This window comes from Rhinoderma darwinii, chromosome 11, assembly GCF_050947455.1.
Source record: "Rhinoderma darwinii isolate aRhiDar2 chromosome 11, aRhiDar2.hap1, whole genome shotgun sequence".
In the NCBI taxonomy this organism is placed as follows: Eukaryota; Metazoa; Chordata; class Amphibia; order Anura; family Rhinodermatidae; genus Rhinoderma; species Rhinoderma darwinii.
The window spans coordinates 54703414-54718455 of NC_134697.1; the positions used below are offsets into that span (position 1 = coordinate 54703414).

A 15042-nucleotide genomic window follows, 5' to 3' on the forward strand; every position below is an offset into this window, starting at 1 on the left:
CCCAATGGGTCCAAGGGCGAACACAGACAATCAAGGGCTCATTGCACTCCAACCAAGGGCCTGTTCACATTTTGTTTTTACATTCCATGTATGAACAGAGATGTCAAACTTTCAACTATGGAGTTCCCGGCCAGATCATCGCAAGCGCTGTCCATATAACAATGCCAAGGGCTTTCCCAAGACAGGAGTCCCTGCCTGTCTTGGGAAAGCCCTTGGCATAGTTATATGGACAGTGACGTTAGGAGCTTAAAAAACCCAGAATACACAGTGTCAGCAACACTCTGGCCGGGGATACAGCTCCTGGAGGGAGCCCCTGACTTTACTATCCATATATAGACAGCGATGTTAGGGGTTTTAAACTACGGAGCCCGCGGCCAGAGCATCAGGAGCACTCTGGCCATGGACTTGGGACTGGAGGAGCTGCTGACACTGCCCATATATGGACAGTGATGTCAGGGTCTTTGATCTGAGAAGACCCCGGCCAGAGCATCGGCAACGCTCTAGCAGGGGATTCCGCTCCTAGAGGCAGCCCCTGACGTCACCATCCATATAGGGACAGTAATGTCAGGGGCTTCTATAGGCCCGATGTCCCTAGCCAGAGTGCTACTGATGCTCTGGCCGGGGACTCCGTAATTGAAAGCCCCCGACACCACTGTCCATACATGGACAGTGATGTCAGGCTCTTCCCTAGGGCTGGAACCCTCAGGCGGAGTGCTGGCTTATGCTATTCCTGTGTAATCCGGTCTTGGGAAAGCTCCCTGAGGTATATGTTTAACATATACCGGTGACTGATGCCATACAGTGCATCCATCGCAAAAGGCTCACGTTTAAAAAAAAAAAACAAAAAAAACCAAGACCACATGGTATACTTTTTTTTGCGGGATCCCGCAGGGTGGAATAACGTAGTATACTACGTTAAACTTTCAAAAAAAAAAAAGTATACCAACGTATACCCGACGGAGGCCAAAAGGATACTTCTGGCATCTGTCAGGCCAATAGAGCCCTATGGAAACGTTAAGCGAGTGCGTAGGGAGCTTTCTCAACGTACACGCTAAACATAGGGCCAAAATGTGATGTGAACATGCCCTAATAATTTAATGAGCGTGTGAACTTCCCTCACAGATATCTGGAAAATACCTTCCTGTCGTACCACTCAACCAGTTGAACCTCATTCACATAAGCGTTTCTGTTTTTGGAAGTGCTGGTTCCGCTGCATGACTGATAAAACATGTGCCCGATGGAACCCATTGACTTTAAATGGTTCTGGGGTTTCTGTCATGTGTCCGTCGCATGCTGCGCTATCGTTTCCAGTATTTGACTGAATCTTTGACAGACGCCCCTAACGGAGCCTCCAACGCAGATGTGAACAAGGCCAAATTCTGAGTCATGGGAACCAGTAGGAGGCACAGTTCAATTTAAGGCTCCACTACCTACAGCGCCCCTGTGCAACGGCACATATGGTATGTCCATCCCTGTCATTGGTGCAGGATAATCAAATGTCCTAGATCACAGGACAGGGTAGGGAACCTCCGGGGGGGGGGGGGGGGTCGGTGCCAACATAAAATATATGCAACGTACACCGTTACCACTTCCATTTTTTACTCAGGAGTCCCAGTATTTCTTAACTGAAAATCAATCTTCTTTGGATATTGATTAATTCCTGATTATTTTGCAGTTCATTTACAAATGAGTGCTGGATTACGCGGACTAGCAAATACAGAATTTATAATAGATAGAGAGAGAACAGTTACTAGGTCAAACATTGTATCCATAAAGACGTAACCAAGGCACAACCATGACACTATGCAGCAATACATTGACTACAGGGGAAGCCAACATAAAACACAATGACAGGAGGCAGCACTAGAAAATACCCATCATTAACCTGAGCAAAGACCGGGGCACAATCCAGCAGCGAGATCTCATCCAGACGTGGATAGCTCCACATTTATCTGCAGCAGCACGTTGACCCGTATATACACACACCACAAGTGTCATATGTGAGTGGATAAAAATGCATATATATATAGTGGGGCTTTCTTGATTTGGAACCTTATGGCATGATACATACAACATAGATTATGGTTGTTTTATACTAATACCCAGGCTACATGTATATATGACATTGTACAGGAGTAGAGAGGACAGTATACGGGTTCCGGTCAATTGCTACAAAGGAATAAAATAGTGACATATATAATCACCATCCGAACGCTTGTCCTTAAACGACATGGATGAATATTTCCATAGCCCTATACGGGCAATTATTGGGCAATTGGAATCAACAGCAAAAACCAGCAACTGTGAGTGACGTGGGAGACATGGTCAATAATTCATTCCGGACAGATTTCTATTGGTTGGGTGTGAGTATTTTGTCCAGGTGTCTATGGTTTGGGTTAGTGCTGCTGATATACTACTCCAGTGTGGGTGAGGGGCTGGAGCATGGGGATGTCCTGGGATATGGCACTGCAGTATTCTGTCATGACATAAAGTTGTCACCCTGGCTGGCTGCGCTATGTCACAGAGCACATGTCCGGGGAAGTGGACGGTCTTCCTGCACTGCGAGTGTCAATGAACTGCGGCTGCTGCCCACAAGTGCACTGCAGATAAGAAGAGCTGTCAGTGGAGGGGGAATGGGCTGTCAGCGGCTGCCCTGCAGCAAGGGAGGCTCCCCCTCTAGAGCCTGCGCCCGCTCACTGGGGAGGTGCATTAGCAGCCAGCAGATCCGGGGGAACACCACCACTAGTTATTAAAGCAACCACCGCTGCAGCACTAGACGGGAGTTCCCCGGACACCCCGCCCCGGGCGACTCCCTCCTTCTCCTGACACAGCACACACTTTCCTTCCTATCCCACCAGCTTGTCGCAGCGTCCCTTCTCACTCACCGTCCTGTGAGGCCGTTGCCGGCTGACTCCAAGTCCGGGAAAGCCAGTAGTCAGTCCCGCAACGCTCCTTGAGAGCACCAGCAGCCGAGATCTACCTGCCGTAGCCGCCATCTCTCAACTGGAAGCGCTCCGGACCTCGGCGCGCAGCGGCGCTCGCTGGGCGGGACTAAAACACGCCGCTCAAAAGTGACAGAGCCAATGCTTAGGTAATAGGCGTGGCTAAGATCCACCTAAACCGCCCGGCTTCCGGGATTGTAGTGCAATGGGCGGTGACTTGTGGCTGTCAATCTCCAGAGGCCCCGCCTACAGGGGGGTTGTGGTCTGGAGCTGCCAAGGAGCCAGTTCTTATGAAGTATGGGAAGGTTGAGTTTGTGCAGAGCTCAGCAGAGACTTCAGCCTGACAGAGTCCCATGTATAATGTATAAAGTTTAGCCGAGACTTCAGTGTACAGAAATAAATAGCAGGCAGCTAAGACTTATTCTACTCACACCTTGCATTTGCGGCAAAATGTTCTCCTTACGTGGCAACAAGTCTCTGATGGCCATAGACATAATGATCTCTCTAAAAACGCGACCAGTGCTAGCTCCGAAAGGCCTCCTTCACACACACAATTTTAAACTGCATCATGAAACACTTCTAAAAACGCTAGTTATTAAAATGAAACATGCATTTATTTTTTTTAAGGCATTTTTGGTGGCGTTTTTTACTTTGTGTCATTGTTTTGAAGTCCCATAGAGAAGCCTGTGGGAAAAAAAAAAGCTTAAAAAACACTGCCATACCCAGAGTGTGCTGCGTCTGAAAACAAATGACGCTGACCACAAAATTGCCTCAAAAACGCCACAAACCAAAACGCAGTTGTGTTTAGTGCATTTTATAGTTTACTATGGACATTAACCCCTTCCCGCTTTGGCCACTTTTGACCTTCCTGACAGTCTCATTTTTCAAATTTGACATGTTTCACTTTATGTGGTAATAATTTCGGAATGCTTTTACCTATCCAAGCGATTCTGAGATTGTTTTCTCGTGACACATTGGACTTTATGTTACTGGCAAAATTTGCTCGATACATTCTGTATTTAATTGTGAAAATCACCAAAATTTTGCGAAAAATTAAGAAAATTAGCATTTTTCTAAAATTAAATGGATCTGCTTGCAAGACAGGCAGTTATACCACACAAAATTCTTGCTAACTAACATCCCCCATATGTCTACTTTAGATTGGCATCATTTTTTTAACATCCTTCTATTTTTCTAGGACGTTACAAGACTTAGAATTTTAGCAGAAATTTCTCACATTTTTCAAGAAAATTTCAAAAGCCTGTTTTTACAGGGGCCAGTTTAGTTGTGAAGTGGCTTTGAGGGACTTATATATTAGAAACCCCCAAAAGGTCATTTTAAAAACTTCACCCCTCAAAGTATTCAAAACAGCATTTAGAAAGTTTCTTAACCCTTTAGACGTTTCAAAGGAATTAGTAGAGGTGAAATTTACAAATTGCATTTTTTTTTTGCAGAAATTCATTTTTAATCCATTTTTTTTTTTGTAACACAAAGTTTTACCAGAGAAACACAACTCAATATTTATTGCCCAGGTTCTGCAAATTTACGAAATATCCCACATGTGGCCCTAGTATGCTAATGGACTGAAGCACCGGCCTCAGAAGCAAAGGAGCACCTAGAGGATTTTGGGGCCTGCTTTTTATTAGAACATGTTTTAGGCACCATGTCAAGTTAGAAGGGCTCTTGCGGTGCTAAAACAGTGGAAATCCCCAAAAAGTGATCCCATTTGGGAAACTACACACCTCAAGGAAATTATCTAGGGGTATAGTGAGCATTTTGACCCCACAATTTATTGCAGAAATTATTGGAAGTAGGCCGTAAAAATTAAAATATATATTTTTTCAAAGTAAATGTGGGTTTAGCTAATTTTTTCTAATTTCCACAAGGACTAAAGGAGAAAAACTACCACACAATTTGTAAAGTAATTTCTCCCGAGTAAAACAATACCCCACATGTGGTAATAAACGGCTGTTTGAACACACGGCAGGGCTTAGAAAGGAAAGAGCGCTATTTGGCTTTTGGAGATCACATTTAGCTGGAATGGTTTGCGGAGGCCATGTCACATTTGTAAAGCCCCTGAGGGGACAAAACAATGAAAACCCCCAAAAAGTGACTCCATTCAGGAAACTACACCCCTTGAAGAATTCATCTACGAGTGTAATGAGCATTTTGACCTTACATGTGTTTCATAGATTTTATTAGAATTGGGCAGTGAAAATAAAAACAATCCCTTTTCTTCAATAAGACATAGCTTTAGCTCAAAATGTTTCATTTTCTCAACAAATAAATGAAAAAAAAGCACCCCAACATTTTTAAAGCAATTTTTCCCGAGTACGGCAATACCCCATATGTGGTTAAAAACTGCTGTTTGGGCACACGGCAGGGATCAGAAGAGAAGGAGCGCTATTTGGCTTTTAGAGTGCAGATTTTGCTGGATTGGTTTCTGGTCGCTATGTCGCATTTGCAAAGCCCCTGTGGGACCAAAACAGTGGAAACCCCCCAGAAGTGACCACATTTTGGAAACTACACCTCTCAAAATATTCATCTAGGGGTGTAGTGGGCATGTTAACCCCGCAGGTGTTTTTCAGAAATTAGTGTGCACTCGATGTTACAGAGTGAAAATGGGATTTTTTTCCATAGATATGCCAATATGTGGTGCCCAGCTTGTGCCACCATAACAAGACAGCTCTCTAATTATTATGCTGTGTTTCCCGGTTTAAAAAACACCCTACATGTGGCCCTAATCTTTTGCCTGGACATTTGACAGGGCTCAGGAGTAAAAGGGTACCATGCAAAATTGAGACCTAATTTGGAGATTTACAAAGTATTGGTTCACAATTGCAGGGTCCTGATGTGAAATAATACAAGAAACCCCTGAGAAGTGACCCCATTTTGGAAACTGCACCCCTCAAGGCATTTATTAAGAGGTGTAGTGGGCATTTTCACCCTACAGGAATTTTCCATAAATGAATGCGCTGCGGATGGTGCAAAGTAAAAATGAAAATTTTTCCCTAGATATGCTATTTCAGTGGCAAAAAATATGTAGTGCCCAGCTTGTGCCACTGGAGACACACATCCCAAAAATTGTTAAAAGGGTTTACCCGGTTATGGCGATGCCATATATGTGGAAGTAAACTGCTGTTTGGGCACGCTGTAGGGTTCAGAGGGGAGGGAGCACCATTTGGCTTTTGGAGTGTGGATTTGCTTGGTAGTAATTTTGTTTGCGTATTGCTGGTATTTTAGTTTGTAATGTGGGGGTACATGTAAGCTGGGCAGAGAACATCAGGGGCATAGTCATGTGGTATAATAATGGATTAAAAAAAGCAGTAAAATAATCCATAGATGGGTGTTACGCTGTGACACAATCCTTTCTGCCCAGGCCGGCGTCGGACTGATAAATGTCCTTCCTTATCCGCCTTTTGGTCCACACTCCGCACCTTTGCAGTTCGGGGAATTTTGCTGGGAAGCGTTGTCCTGGTATAATACGGGCACCCTCGCTTCCAGCAGATATGTTTGGGCCCTCCCCTTCCTGGTTCCCTAATTTTAGGGCCTTGATAATTCGCCTTTTGAAACAGAAAAAAATGTTTTACTCGGACCTGCACAACTGCATATTTTTTATTTCCTGACTTATAGAAGCATTAGCTAATTTTATTTTTTCATAGACGTAGTGGTATGAGGGCTGTTTTTTTGTGGGACGAGCTATAGTTTTTATTGGTAGTATTTTTGGGTATATGCGACTTTTTGATCACTTTTTATCCTATTTTATGGGAGGAAAGGTGACTAAAAAACTGCAATTCTGGCATAGTTTTTTAGTTTTTTTTATACAGTGTTCACCATGCGTTATAAATTACATGTTAACTTTATTCTGCGGGTCAGTCTGATTCCGGCGATACCTAATTTATAGCACTTTTTGATGTTTTACAACTTTTTGCACAATAAAATAACTTTTGTAAAGAGAATGGATTTTTTCTGTCGCCAAGTTGTGAGGACCATAACGGTTTAATTTTTTAGTTGACGGAGCTGTATGAGGGCTTGATTTTTGCGAGACGAGCTATAGTTTATATAGGTATCATTTTTGGATACATGCGACTTTTTGATCACTTTTTATTCCAATATTTGTAGGGCAAAGTGACCAAAAAACATAAATTTTGGTATCGTTTTTTTACGAGTTTTATTTACACCATTCACATGGAATAAATAACATAATATTTTTATAGTTCAGGCCATTACGGACGCAACAATACCAAGTATTTATGGTTTATTTATTTTTTCAATAATAAAGGACATGATACGGGAAAAACGGCGATTGTGTTTTATTTTATTACTTGAAACTTTTACTATATGTTTTAAAACTTTTTTTTTACACTTTTTTTATAGTCTCACTAAGAGACTTGAAGGTCCAACTGTCAGATTTTTTTTTTCCTAATACATTGCACAACCTATGTAGTGCAATGTATTAGATCTGTCAGTCATTCATTCACAGCAAGCCGATTAGGCTTCGCCTCCCGGCGGGGACCTAATCGGCTTCCGTAATGGCAGAGCGAGGCCATTGTTAAGTCTCCTGTTGCCATAGCAGCAGTTGGCAGCCCTGATTGCATGGCAGGGCTGCTGATCTGCTAGCAACCTCTAAGATGCAGCGATCGCTGCATCTAAGGGGTTAATGGTAGGGATCAGAGCTAGCTCCGGTTCCTGCCTTTACAGGTGGATGTCAGCTGTAACATACAGCTGACATCCACCACTGATGACGCTGGCCAAGCTCCTGAGGCAGTGCCATCTTGCCGTCGGCTACGATAGCCTTTCAGGCTCCGCCGCCGGGTGGGTCCTGAAAGGCTTCTGTGCTAGGCATACCGGGAGGCCAGTATTAGGCCTCCGGTTGCCATTGCAGCCACCAGAACCCCTGTAATTTCATTGCTAGGGGTTCCGATGAGCTGCAAACAACTTACATGCAGCGATCGCTTTTGACTGCTGCATTTAAAGGGTTAATGACGGGGATCGGAGCTAATTTCGGTCCCCGCCATTACAGCCGGATGTCAGCTGTAATACACCGCTGACATCCGGCGATGATGGCACCGGCTCAGCTTCTGAGCCGATGTGCACCATTTGTTGTACGGATACGGCAAAATTCGGGAAGCACTAGCTTTCCATGACGTAACCATACGACAAATGTTGGGAAGGGGTTAATGTAACATCTGGCCGCACTAAAAAGAATCACAGCTAAACGGTGCATAAGACGCAATTACAAACAACATTAAAAAAGGCAGCAAAGCGCTGTGTGAATCCAGCCTAAAGGGAAACTCCACTCATAGATCAAGATTAAACCACCATCAATTTCTAAATATAACATGCAAATCTTCACTGCTCAGAGATTTCTGACACAACATTCTAACCTCATTGTCCACAGAGCCTGACTCCCTGCCCACATCATGGGCACCGTACAGCGGATCTGTCATCATAGAGACGCTAAGGCCTTATTCTCACGAGTATTGAATACGACCGTAGAAACAACTCAATGGGGCCGCCGTTCACACGGCTGTTGTTTCAACGGACCATGTGAAGGGTCCGTCGAAAAATAGGACATGTGCTATTTTATTGCGCTTCATGCATTCCTCCATAGACTCTAGCCTATGGGAATGCGTGATAACGGGTCCCGCAGGGATGAAGCACGGATGCACCTCGGACCTGAAAAATTGTAGTTTTTCCCATCCGAGGTTTCATACGCTCATGTGGATCTAGCCTAAGTCTTCTGTATTTTGTTATGTCTGCGAGTTGCTACTGGCCAAACAACACATTATTTTTTGTGCCGTTGGAGCTAATAGTGCAGAGGACCTGACTACATAACATGACAGATTTGTTTAAATATGTATGCTGCCGTAGATGTAGCCATGTTGTCCCGTTTAGCATGACACTCTATAGGCAGCATGGTTTCTAGTCCTGGCTTGTTCTGTTAGATGCCCTGGGGTCTGTGTTGGTGATTGAATCCCTTTACTTATTTGCATGTAACGTCAGGTTATTTGAGTGGTTCCTCTTCAGGAAAACACAATCGCCGTTTAAATTAATGTTTTTAAGATTGTTTTACTGAGCACAACTATAAGGCTGGGTTCACACGACCTATTTTCAGGCGTAAACGAGGCGTATTAAGCCTTGATTTACGCCTGAAAATATGCCTCAAATACGTCGGCAAACATCTGCCCATTCATTTGAATGGGTTTGCCGACGTACTGTCCCGACGACCTGTAATTTATGCGTCGTCGTTTGACAGCTGTCAAAAGACGACGCGTAAAATTACAGCCTCGTCAAAAGAAGTGCAGGACACTTCTTGGGACGTTTTTGGAGCCGTTTTCTCATAGACTCTATTGAAAACAGCTCCAAAAACGCAGCGAAAACGCCGCGAAAAACGCAGCGAAAAACGTGAGTTGCTCAAAAAACTTCTGAAAATCAGGTGCTGTTTTCCCTTGAAAACAGCTCCGTATTTTCAGACGTTTTTGGCTCAGCGTGTGAACATACCCTAACAGTGGCACACAAGGCCGATGGTTACTTACTTCATGAGGCACAGTAAGCTAAACGGTTACAACACATAAAGAAGCACAGTATCTAAAGGTGGCCATACACAGTAGATGAATGTCGGCCGAACTCTTCCATTTCAGCAGGACTGGCCGACCATCTAATGTGTAGGGCAGTGTACCGACTCCCCTCCAACGTCATATGTCAGGGGACAAAGCATGGGTGATATGGGGTTTGTTTGCAAGAAGACAAGTCACTGCCAAAAGCAGTGGCGTCACCAGCAGTGGGCATCTGGGGCATAAGCCCTGTGCCCTGGATGACTGCCACATGCCCCTGGTGACTGCCACATTAAATTCTATCTACGTCCTCATGTCACAGATACAATTGAATACTATGGCAGAGCAGGGATTTATCAGTTAACTGCTCCACCATTTACTAGGCTACAGGTGATGTTAGGCCTGCAGCCTAGAAGACATTGGGACAGGATCCCTGCTCAGGCCGGCACAATGACATCACTGCATCGCGTCGGCCTATGCAAGGGTCCCATCACAGCAACTCATAGGCTGCAGGCCTAATGTGTCTGAGGAGGCCTGCTGTGGAGCTCCATTCATTGTGGGAATGGGGTTAGGTGAGAACAAGTTTATTTTATTTGTTTGTGGCACTTTCTAAAAAGGGCAATGTGGCACTATGTACAAGGAGGGTGTTTGTGGTAATCTCTACAAGGAGGATGTGGCACTATCTACAGGTAAGTGTGCGGCACTATCTACAGGGGGGTGTAGTACTTTCTACAAGGGGTAGTGTGGCACTATCTACATGGGGGAGTGTCTCACTATCTACAGGGGTCACTATGGTTCTATTTACAGTGAGGTGTGGCACTATCTACAGGTGGCACTATTTATAGTGGGTGTGGCACTATCTACAGGTGGCACAGTGTGGGGGCACTAGACAGGGTGTATGAAACTATCTACAGGGGGCACTGTGTGGAGCACTCTCTACAGGTGTCTTTGATTAGGGCCACCAGATATAACTTTGCTTGGGCCCCAGAAATGCCAAATCTTCCCCTGAGGGTAAGTAAAAGGATACTGACTACTGGGACCCTGTATCTAAGCCTATCATGTGTGATACTGTCTGCTGAACAATATTTCTAAGCCTATCGTGTGATACTGTCTGCTGAGACAATGTATCTAATTCTTTCCAATGGTGAAGCTATAGGGGGTCATAGTCTTATAGATATTCTGCCCCAGAGAGAGATAGATAGATAGATAGATATTTTTTTGGGGGGGGGGCAAAGATATGCCTTAGGGCTTGTGCCCCTGATTTTTTAAGACCCTAGCAATGACCCTGGTCAGAGGTGTCTGGCAGCGGCTTACTCCTTCTCCCTATTAAGAACACATGCCGGCTCGGCCGAGCATGCATGTGTATGGGGGTTGGGAGGAATAGCTGTCGGCCAAACAAGCGTTTGGCCAACCTCTATCTAAAATGTTTGGCCAGCTTTAAATGTTAAAAAAAAATGCAAATCAGCTCTCGTTCCTCTATTATTCATCATAGAAATTTAAGAATAAATTCACAACTTGATGTTACCTTTCTTCTTGTCAAAGGTGCAAGTCCCTACACAGTCTGAGACTGAGCACTGATTGGACATTGTCACTCTGTGTAGAAACACCACCCTAACTGGTAACGCTCCGTTGTCAACTTATTCATACATTTATAGGGTAAGTAACAAAGGAATGACACAACAGAGTTCTAAGTAAAGATGTTCCAGAATTGTTATTCAAAGGGGAATACAATTATTTAGGAAAACGGACATGTCAGGAGAGGTGACTGGTCCTCTTATCATCTTTAACCAGATGAAACTTTTAACCAATCAGAAATATCTCCCTCCACAAGTGTCTTCTTGTCTGCCAGAGACCAACTTGTGTTCTTCACACAGCTTCACACCTCTCCCATAGATTTCCCACCTTATAGTCAGATGTCTGTCACTCTTTCCACTCCTATTCTTAGGGTGTGCTCTCATCACTTCCTATCACCATCCACTAGGGCCTAAATCTCAAATGCAACGCCTTTTGCAACAGTGCAGTGTTCCCCCATTAGTACCGCTCCCTGATTCTGAAGGGTTTAGTATTTGAAGGGCACGGTCTTCCAACATTCCTACACAAGTCACACCTAACAGGCACTTTTACAAGACCTCCAGACCCTACCTCAGGTTTCCCCTTGTAAACACACGATCTAGGTAGCCTTCTCTAAAGGCCCTGACTCTCAAGGGCTAACAAATGGTACCTCTCCCCATTTTCCCGGGACTATCAGTAGGCCACGTCTCAGGATTATGGGGCAACCAGTCCTTATTGTAGCTTCCTCACAGGCCCACCAAAGCAGGGATCTCTCTAGTCCCATCACTTGGCCCCACTTCATCCACCCCTGGATTTGTCCACAGTACTGTTCACCCGCTCACTTGTCCCCACACAGGGATGTCTGTATTTAAAGCCCTAACAAACTCCCAAGAGCTAAGTACTGTGGCCGACAATACTGCAGAGGTGGCCCTCACAGAACGCTGGCACGCCAACCTCATCCACGGCCTGACTATATCAGTCCCTAGTCTCTGATAGTCTGCTCTTTGACACCTACTACTGACTCCACTCAGTAAAGTGGTCGTATTGCTTCTTTCCAAGGACACGCTCACTTCCAACCAGCGATGTCCCTATAAACTCTGCGTAGGCCCGTGTCACCTCTCTGGCTGACCACTCTCGTAGTTTCAGCCTCCAGTCCTTCCCTGCCTCAAGGAAGACAAGTCTGCTCTCTTTGATGACCAGGTTCTGCTTATCTACTGCACAGACCACAGCAGCTATGTCTAGCACCTGACGCGGTTCACCTGCTCTCTCCCAAAAGGCGCCAAACCTCTTCTTTATCTGGGTTTCCCTCTGTCCCCTCCTCCAAGCATGGTGGCACAGCACATCAACTTCACCACGCTCTGTCTCCTGCCAGCCCTAGGCTCTTTCAGGGCTTGCCAGTGCTTTTTACCTCCACTGTCACTGTCCCCCAGAAGTCTCTAATGGGACCTGTACCTATCTGCAGAACAGGGGTCATCCAACCCTTGTCCTGCTTTGTGAGGCGGCCACCGCATCCAGGTTCCACATGAACATAGAGGTGGCCGTGCATGTGTTGGGTAAGCCCTCATTCTGGACATAGGTACGAATCCCAAACATTTTGGTGGCAAATTCTGTGGATATGCCATGAATGTCTCAGGTGGGAATATGCGTTAAATCCTGCTTCCCCTGCACACACACACACAAAGTGATTGACATCTCTATACACAAACTCATACAAAATACCACCGAACCACCAGAATAGGCCTACCGTCTGCACAAATGCATTTTAGTAGCCACATTGAAGAACACCACAGTCAGCTTCTCATGAGCTGAAATGGAAGTTTACAAACAACAGAGCATAGCATAGCAAATGAACATAAGATAAACTTTTGCATCCCCAATATCTACAAATGAATTCAAAAGAAAAACATAAAAGCAGCATATTCTTTTGCAGAGCTTCTTGCAAATAGTCTTAAAGAAATCTGGCATAGAAAACAAGAATATCTGGAAACCAACGTGGAGGGTGGGGTTTAGTAATGATCTTTGCATACAAAGCGACCAGCTGCCTTCCAGCCAGAGGCGACGTCTTAACTTTGCCCCCTTTTTTTTTTTTCAATATTCCTGTTTCCAGGTGACATTCCACAAGAATATCCACTAAAAGCTGCATACGAAAAAAAAAACAAGAACTTTCTAAAATCTAATCACACATGACCTTCCTGACACTTCTACATATAATTGATTTTTTTTCTCTTTTTCCTTAGGATCTTTTGTTTCCATGTGCTTTATAAAGTATGAAAGTACAGGAAAATTTGTTCCAGAGCCACTGAGCAGATAAAAGACTCCAGTCATAAAAAGAAGGAAATGTAAGTCATATCTATTCCGGATTTCTCATAATAGCTGCCACATTCATTATATTTGCATGTACATGGCTAGTGATGAGTACACAAGGTGAATATGTCTAATTCTTCCTCAATCAACAGATTTGTGTCAACATTTATAGACAGAAACAGCACCTGCCACACCAAACAGACAGAACCTGGCTTGTTGCACACACGGCAAAGACTGGCCAGGGTAAGACAGATATTTTTTGTATAACAGATGATTTAAAGAGAAGATAAAAGTTTTGTTTAATGAATAAATTAGTTAATCTAATGTCTATGGACAGCTTCAGTCTCTGCCTCAGGAAAATTATGAAGTGGATCCTCCAACATCTTAATTTCTCAATTCTCGATTACTGTCTGAAATTTAAAATCTGAAAATGTAAAGCAAAAGTGTAACTTGAAGCTCCTAGACCCCAATCCAAAATCTGTAACAGGACACCCAACTATTACACATCATTTATAGTACTGGTTTCCTTAGGCGAAGGGACCTTTTGGATTTTCTCAGATTCTAGGGCCGGTTACGACTTCAACATTTGCAGACCCGATAGCTACACCCTTGGTGTAAATAAATAAAATCGACATGAGCTGCGATAACGTACAATAATTTTTCAAAGCAAGCATATGTTTCACCGTTTTTTTAAAACTTCTACATGCCATTTTGGTCACATTTATAGCACAGTTTTGTCACAAATATCTTAATTCATTACAATGAAGAAAAACTACTTTTTAAAAATGCATATAAAAAAACATGGTACCACATTGCGTAGAGACAATGCTAGAAACATTTTTCTAGAACTGTCTCTTTAAAAAGGACAAAACTGCTATAAAATCCACAAATATTTACACATGGTTTTTGTTAGGCTCTATTCACATGACAGGGATTCCCGGCGGTGTGATGGCCGCTTTTTGAACGGTCATCACACGGCCACAGTAGGAAAAATAGATCCCAAATGGGGCTATTCACACGACCGATTTTGGTGCATGCCCTATTTTCGACCATTCTCCCGGCCGCACGGCTCTCATAGAAGTCTATGGGGCCGGGTAAAGTACGGCTGTCACTCGGGTGTGATCCGAGTGACGGCCGAGCTTTCCGCCGCTTGTTCGCCCTCTTCTCCTCCTCACAGTGCGAAGTGCATGTGAGGAGGAGGAGGGTATTTTTTTTGCTCCCTGTAGGAGCAGAATTCCCAATGCCCGGCCACAGCTTTGGCAATGCTGTGGCTGCATATTGGGGATTCCGCTCCAGGAGAAGTCCCTGACTTCACTGTCCATATATGGACACAGTGACGTCAGGGACTTCTGAGACGGAATCCCCAGCGCTGTGGCCCGTGTTTCCGCTCCAAGAGAAGTCCCTGACTTCACTGTCCATATATGGACACAGTGACGTCAGGGACTTCTGAAGCGGAATCCCCGGCGCTGTGGCCGGTGTTTCCTCTCCAGGAGAAGTCCCTGGTTTCTTAGAAACCTGCCGAAAAAAATAGGATATGTCCTATTTTTTAATTTTACGGTCTGTGCACCTATAATTTATAATGGATAATTACGGGTCGTTATTACGGGCACGTTTGTGCATGAAGCATTATACCATCACCCTGAGTGTAGGAACACACAGAGTAAACACTGCAGATTTTTCATAACAGA

The 15042-nt window shown here is 44.4% G+C and overlaps 1 protein-coding gene across 1 annotated transcript in view; it reads right to left on the reverse strand.

The window, feature by feature from the left end:
• Positions 1-3038, reverse strand: part of MCU (mitochondrial calcium uniporter) — a 72521-nt gene extending 69483 nt beyond the window's left edge. The window contains exon 1 of the mRNA XM_075841548.1: positions 2886-3038. Within this exon, the coding sequence (XP_075697663.1) occupies positions 2886-2996 (111 nt within the window). The 5' untranslated portion in view covers positions 2997-3038. The remainder of the gene's footprint in view (positions 1-2885) is intronic.
• Positions 3039-15042: the final 12004 nt, after the last annotated feature.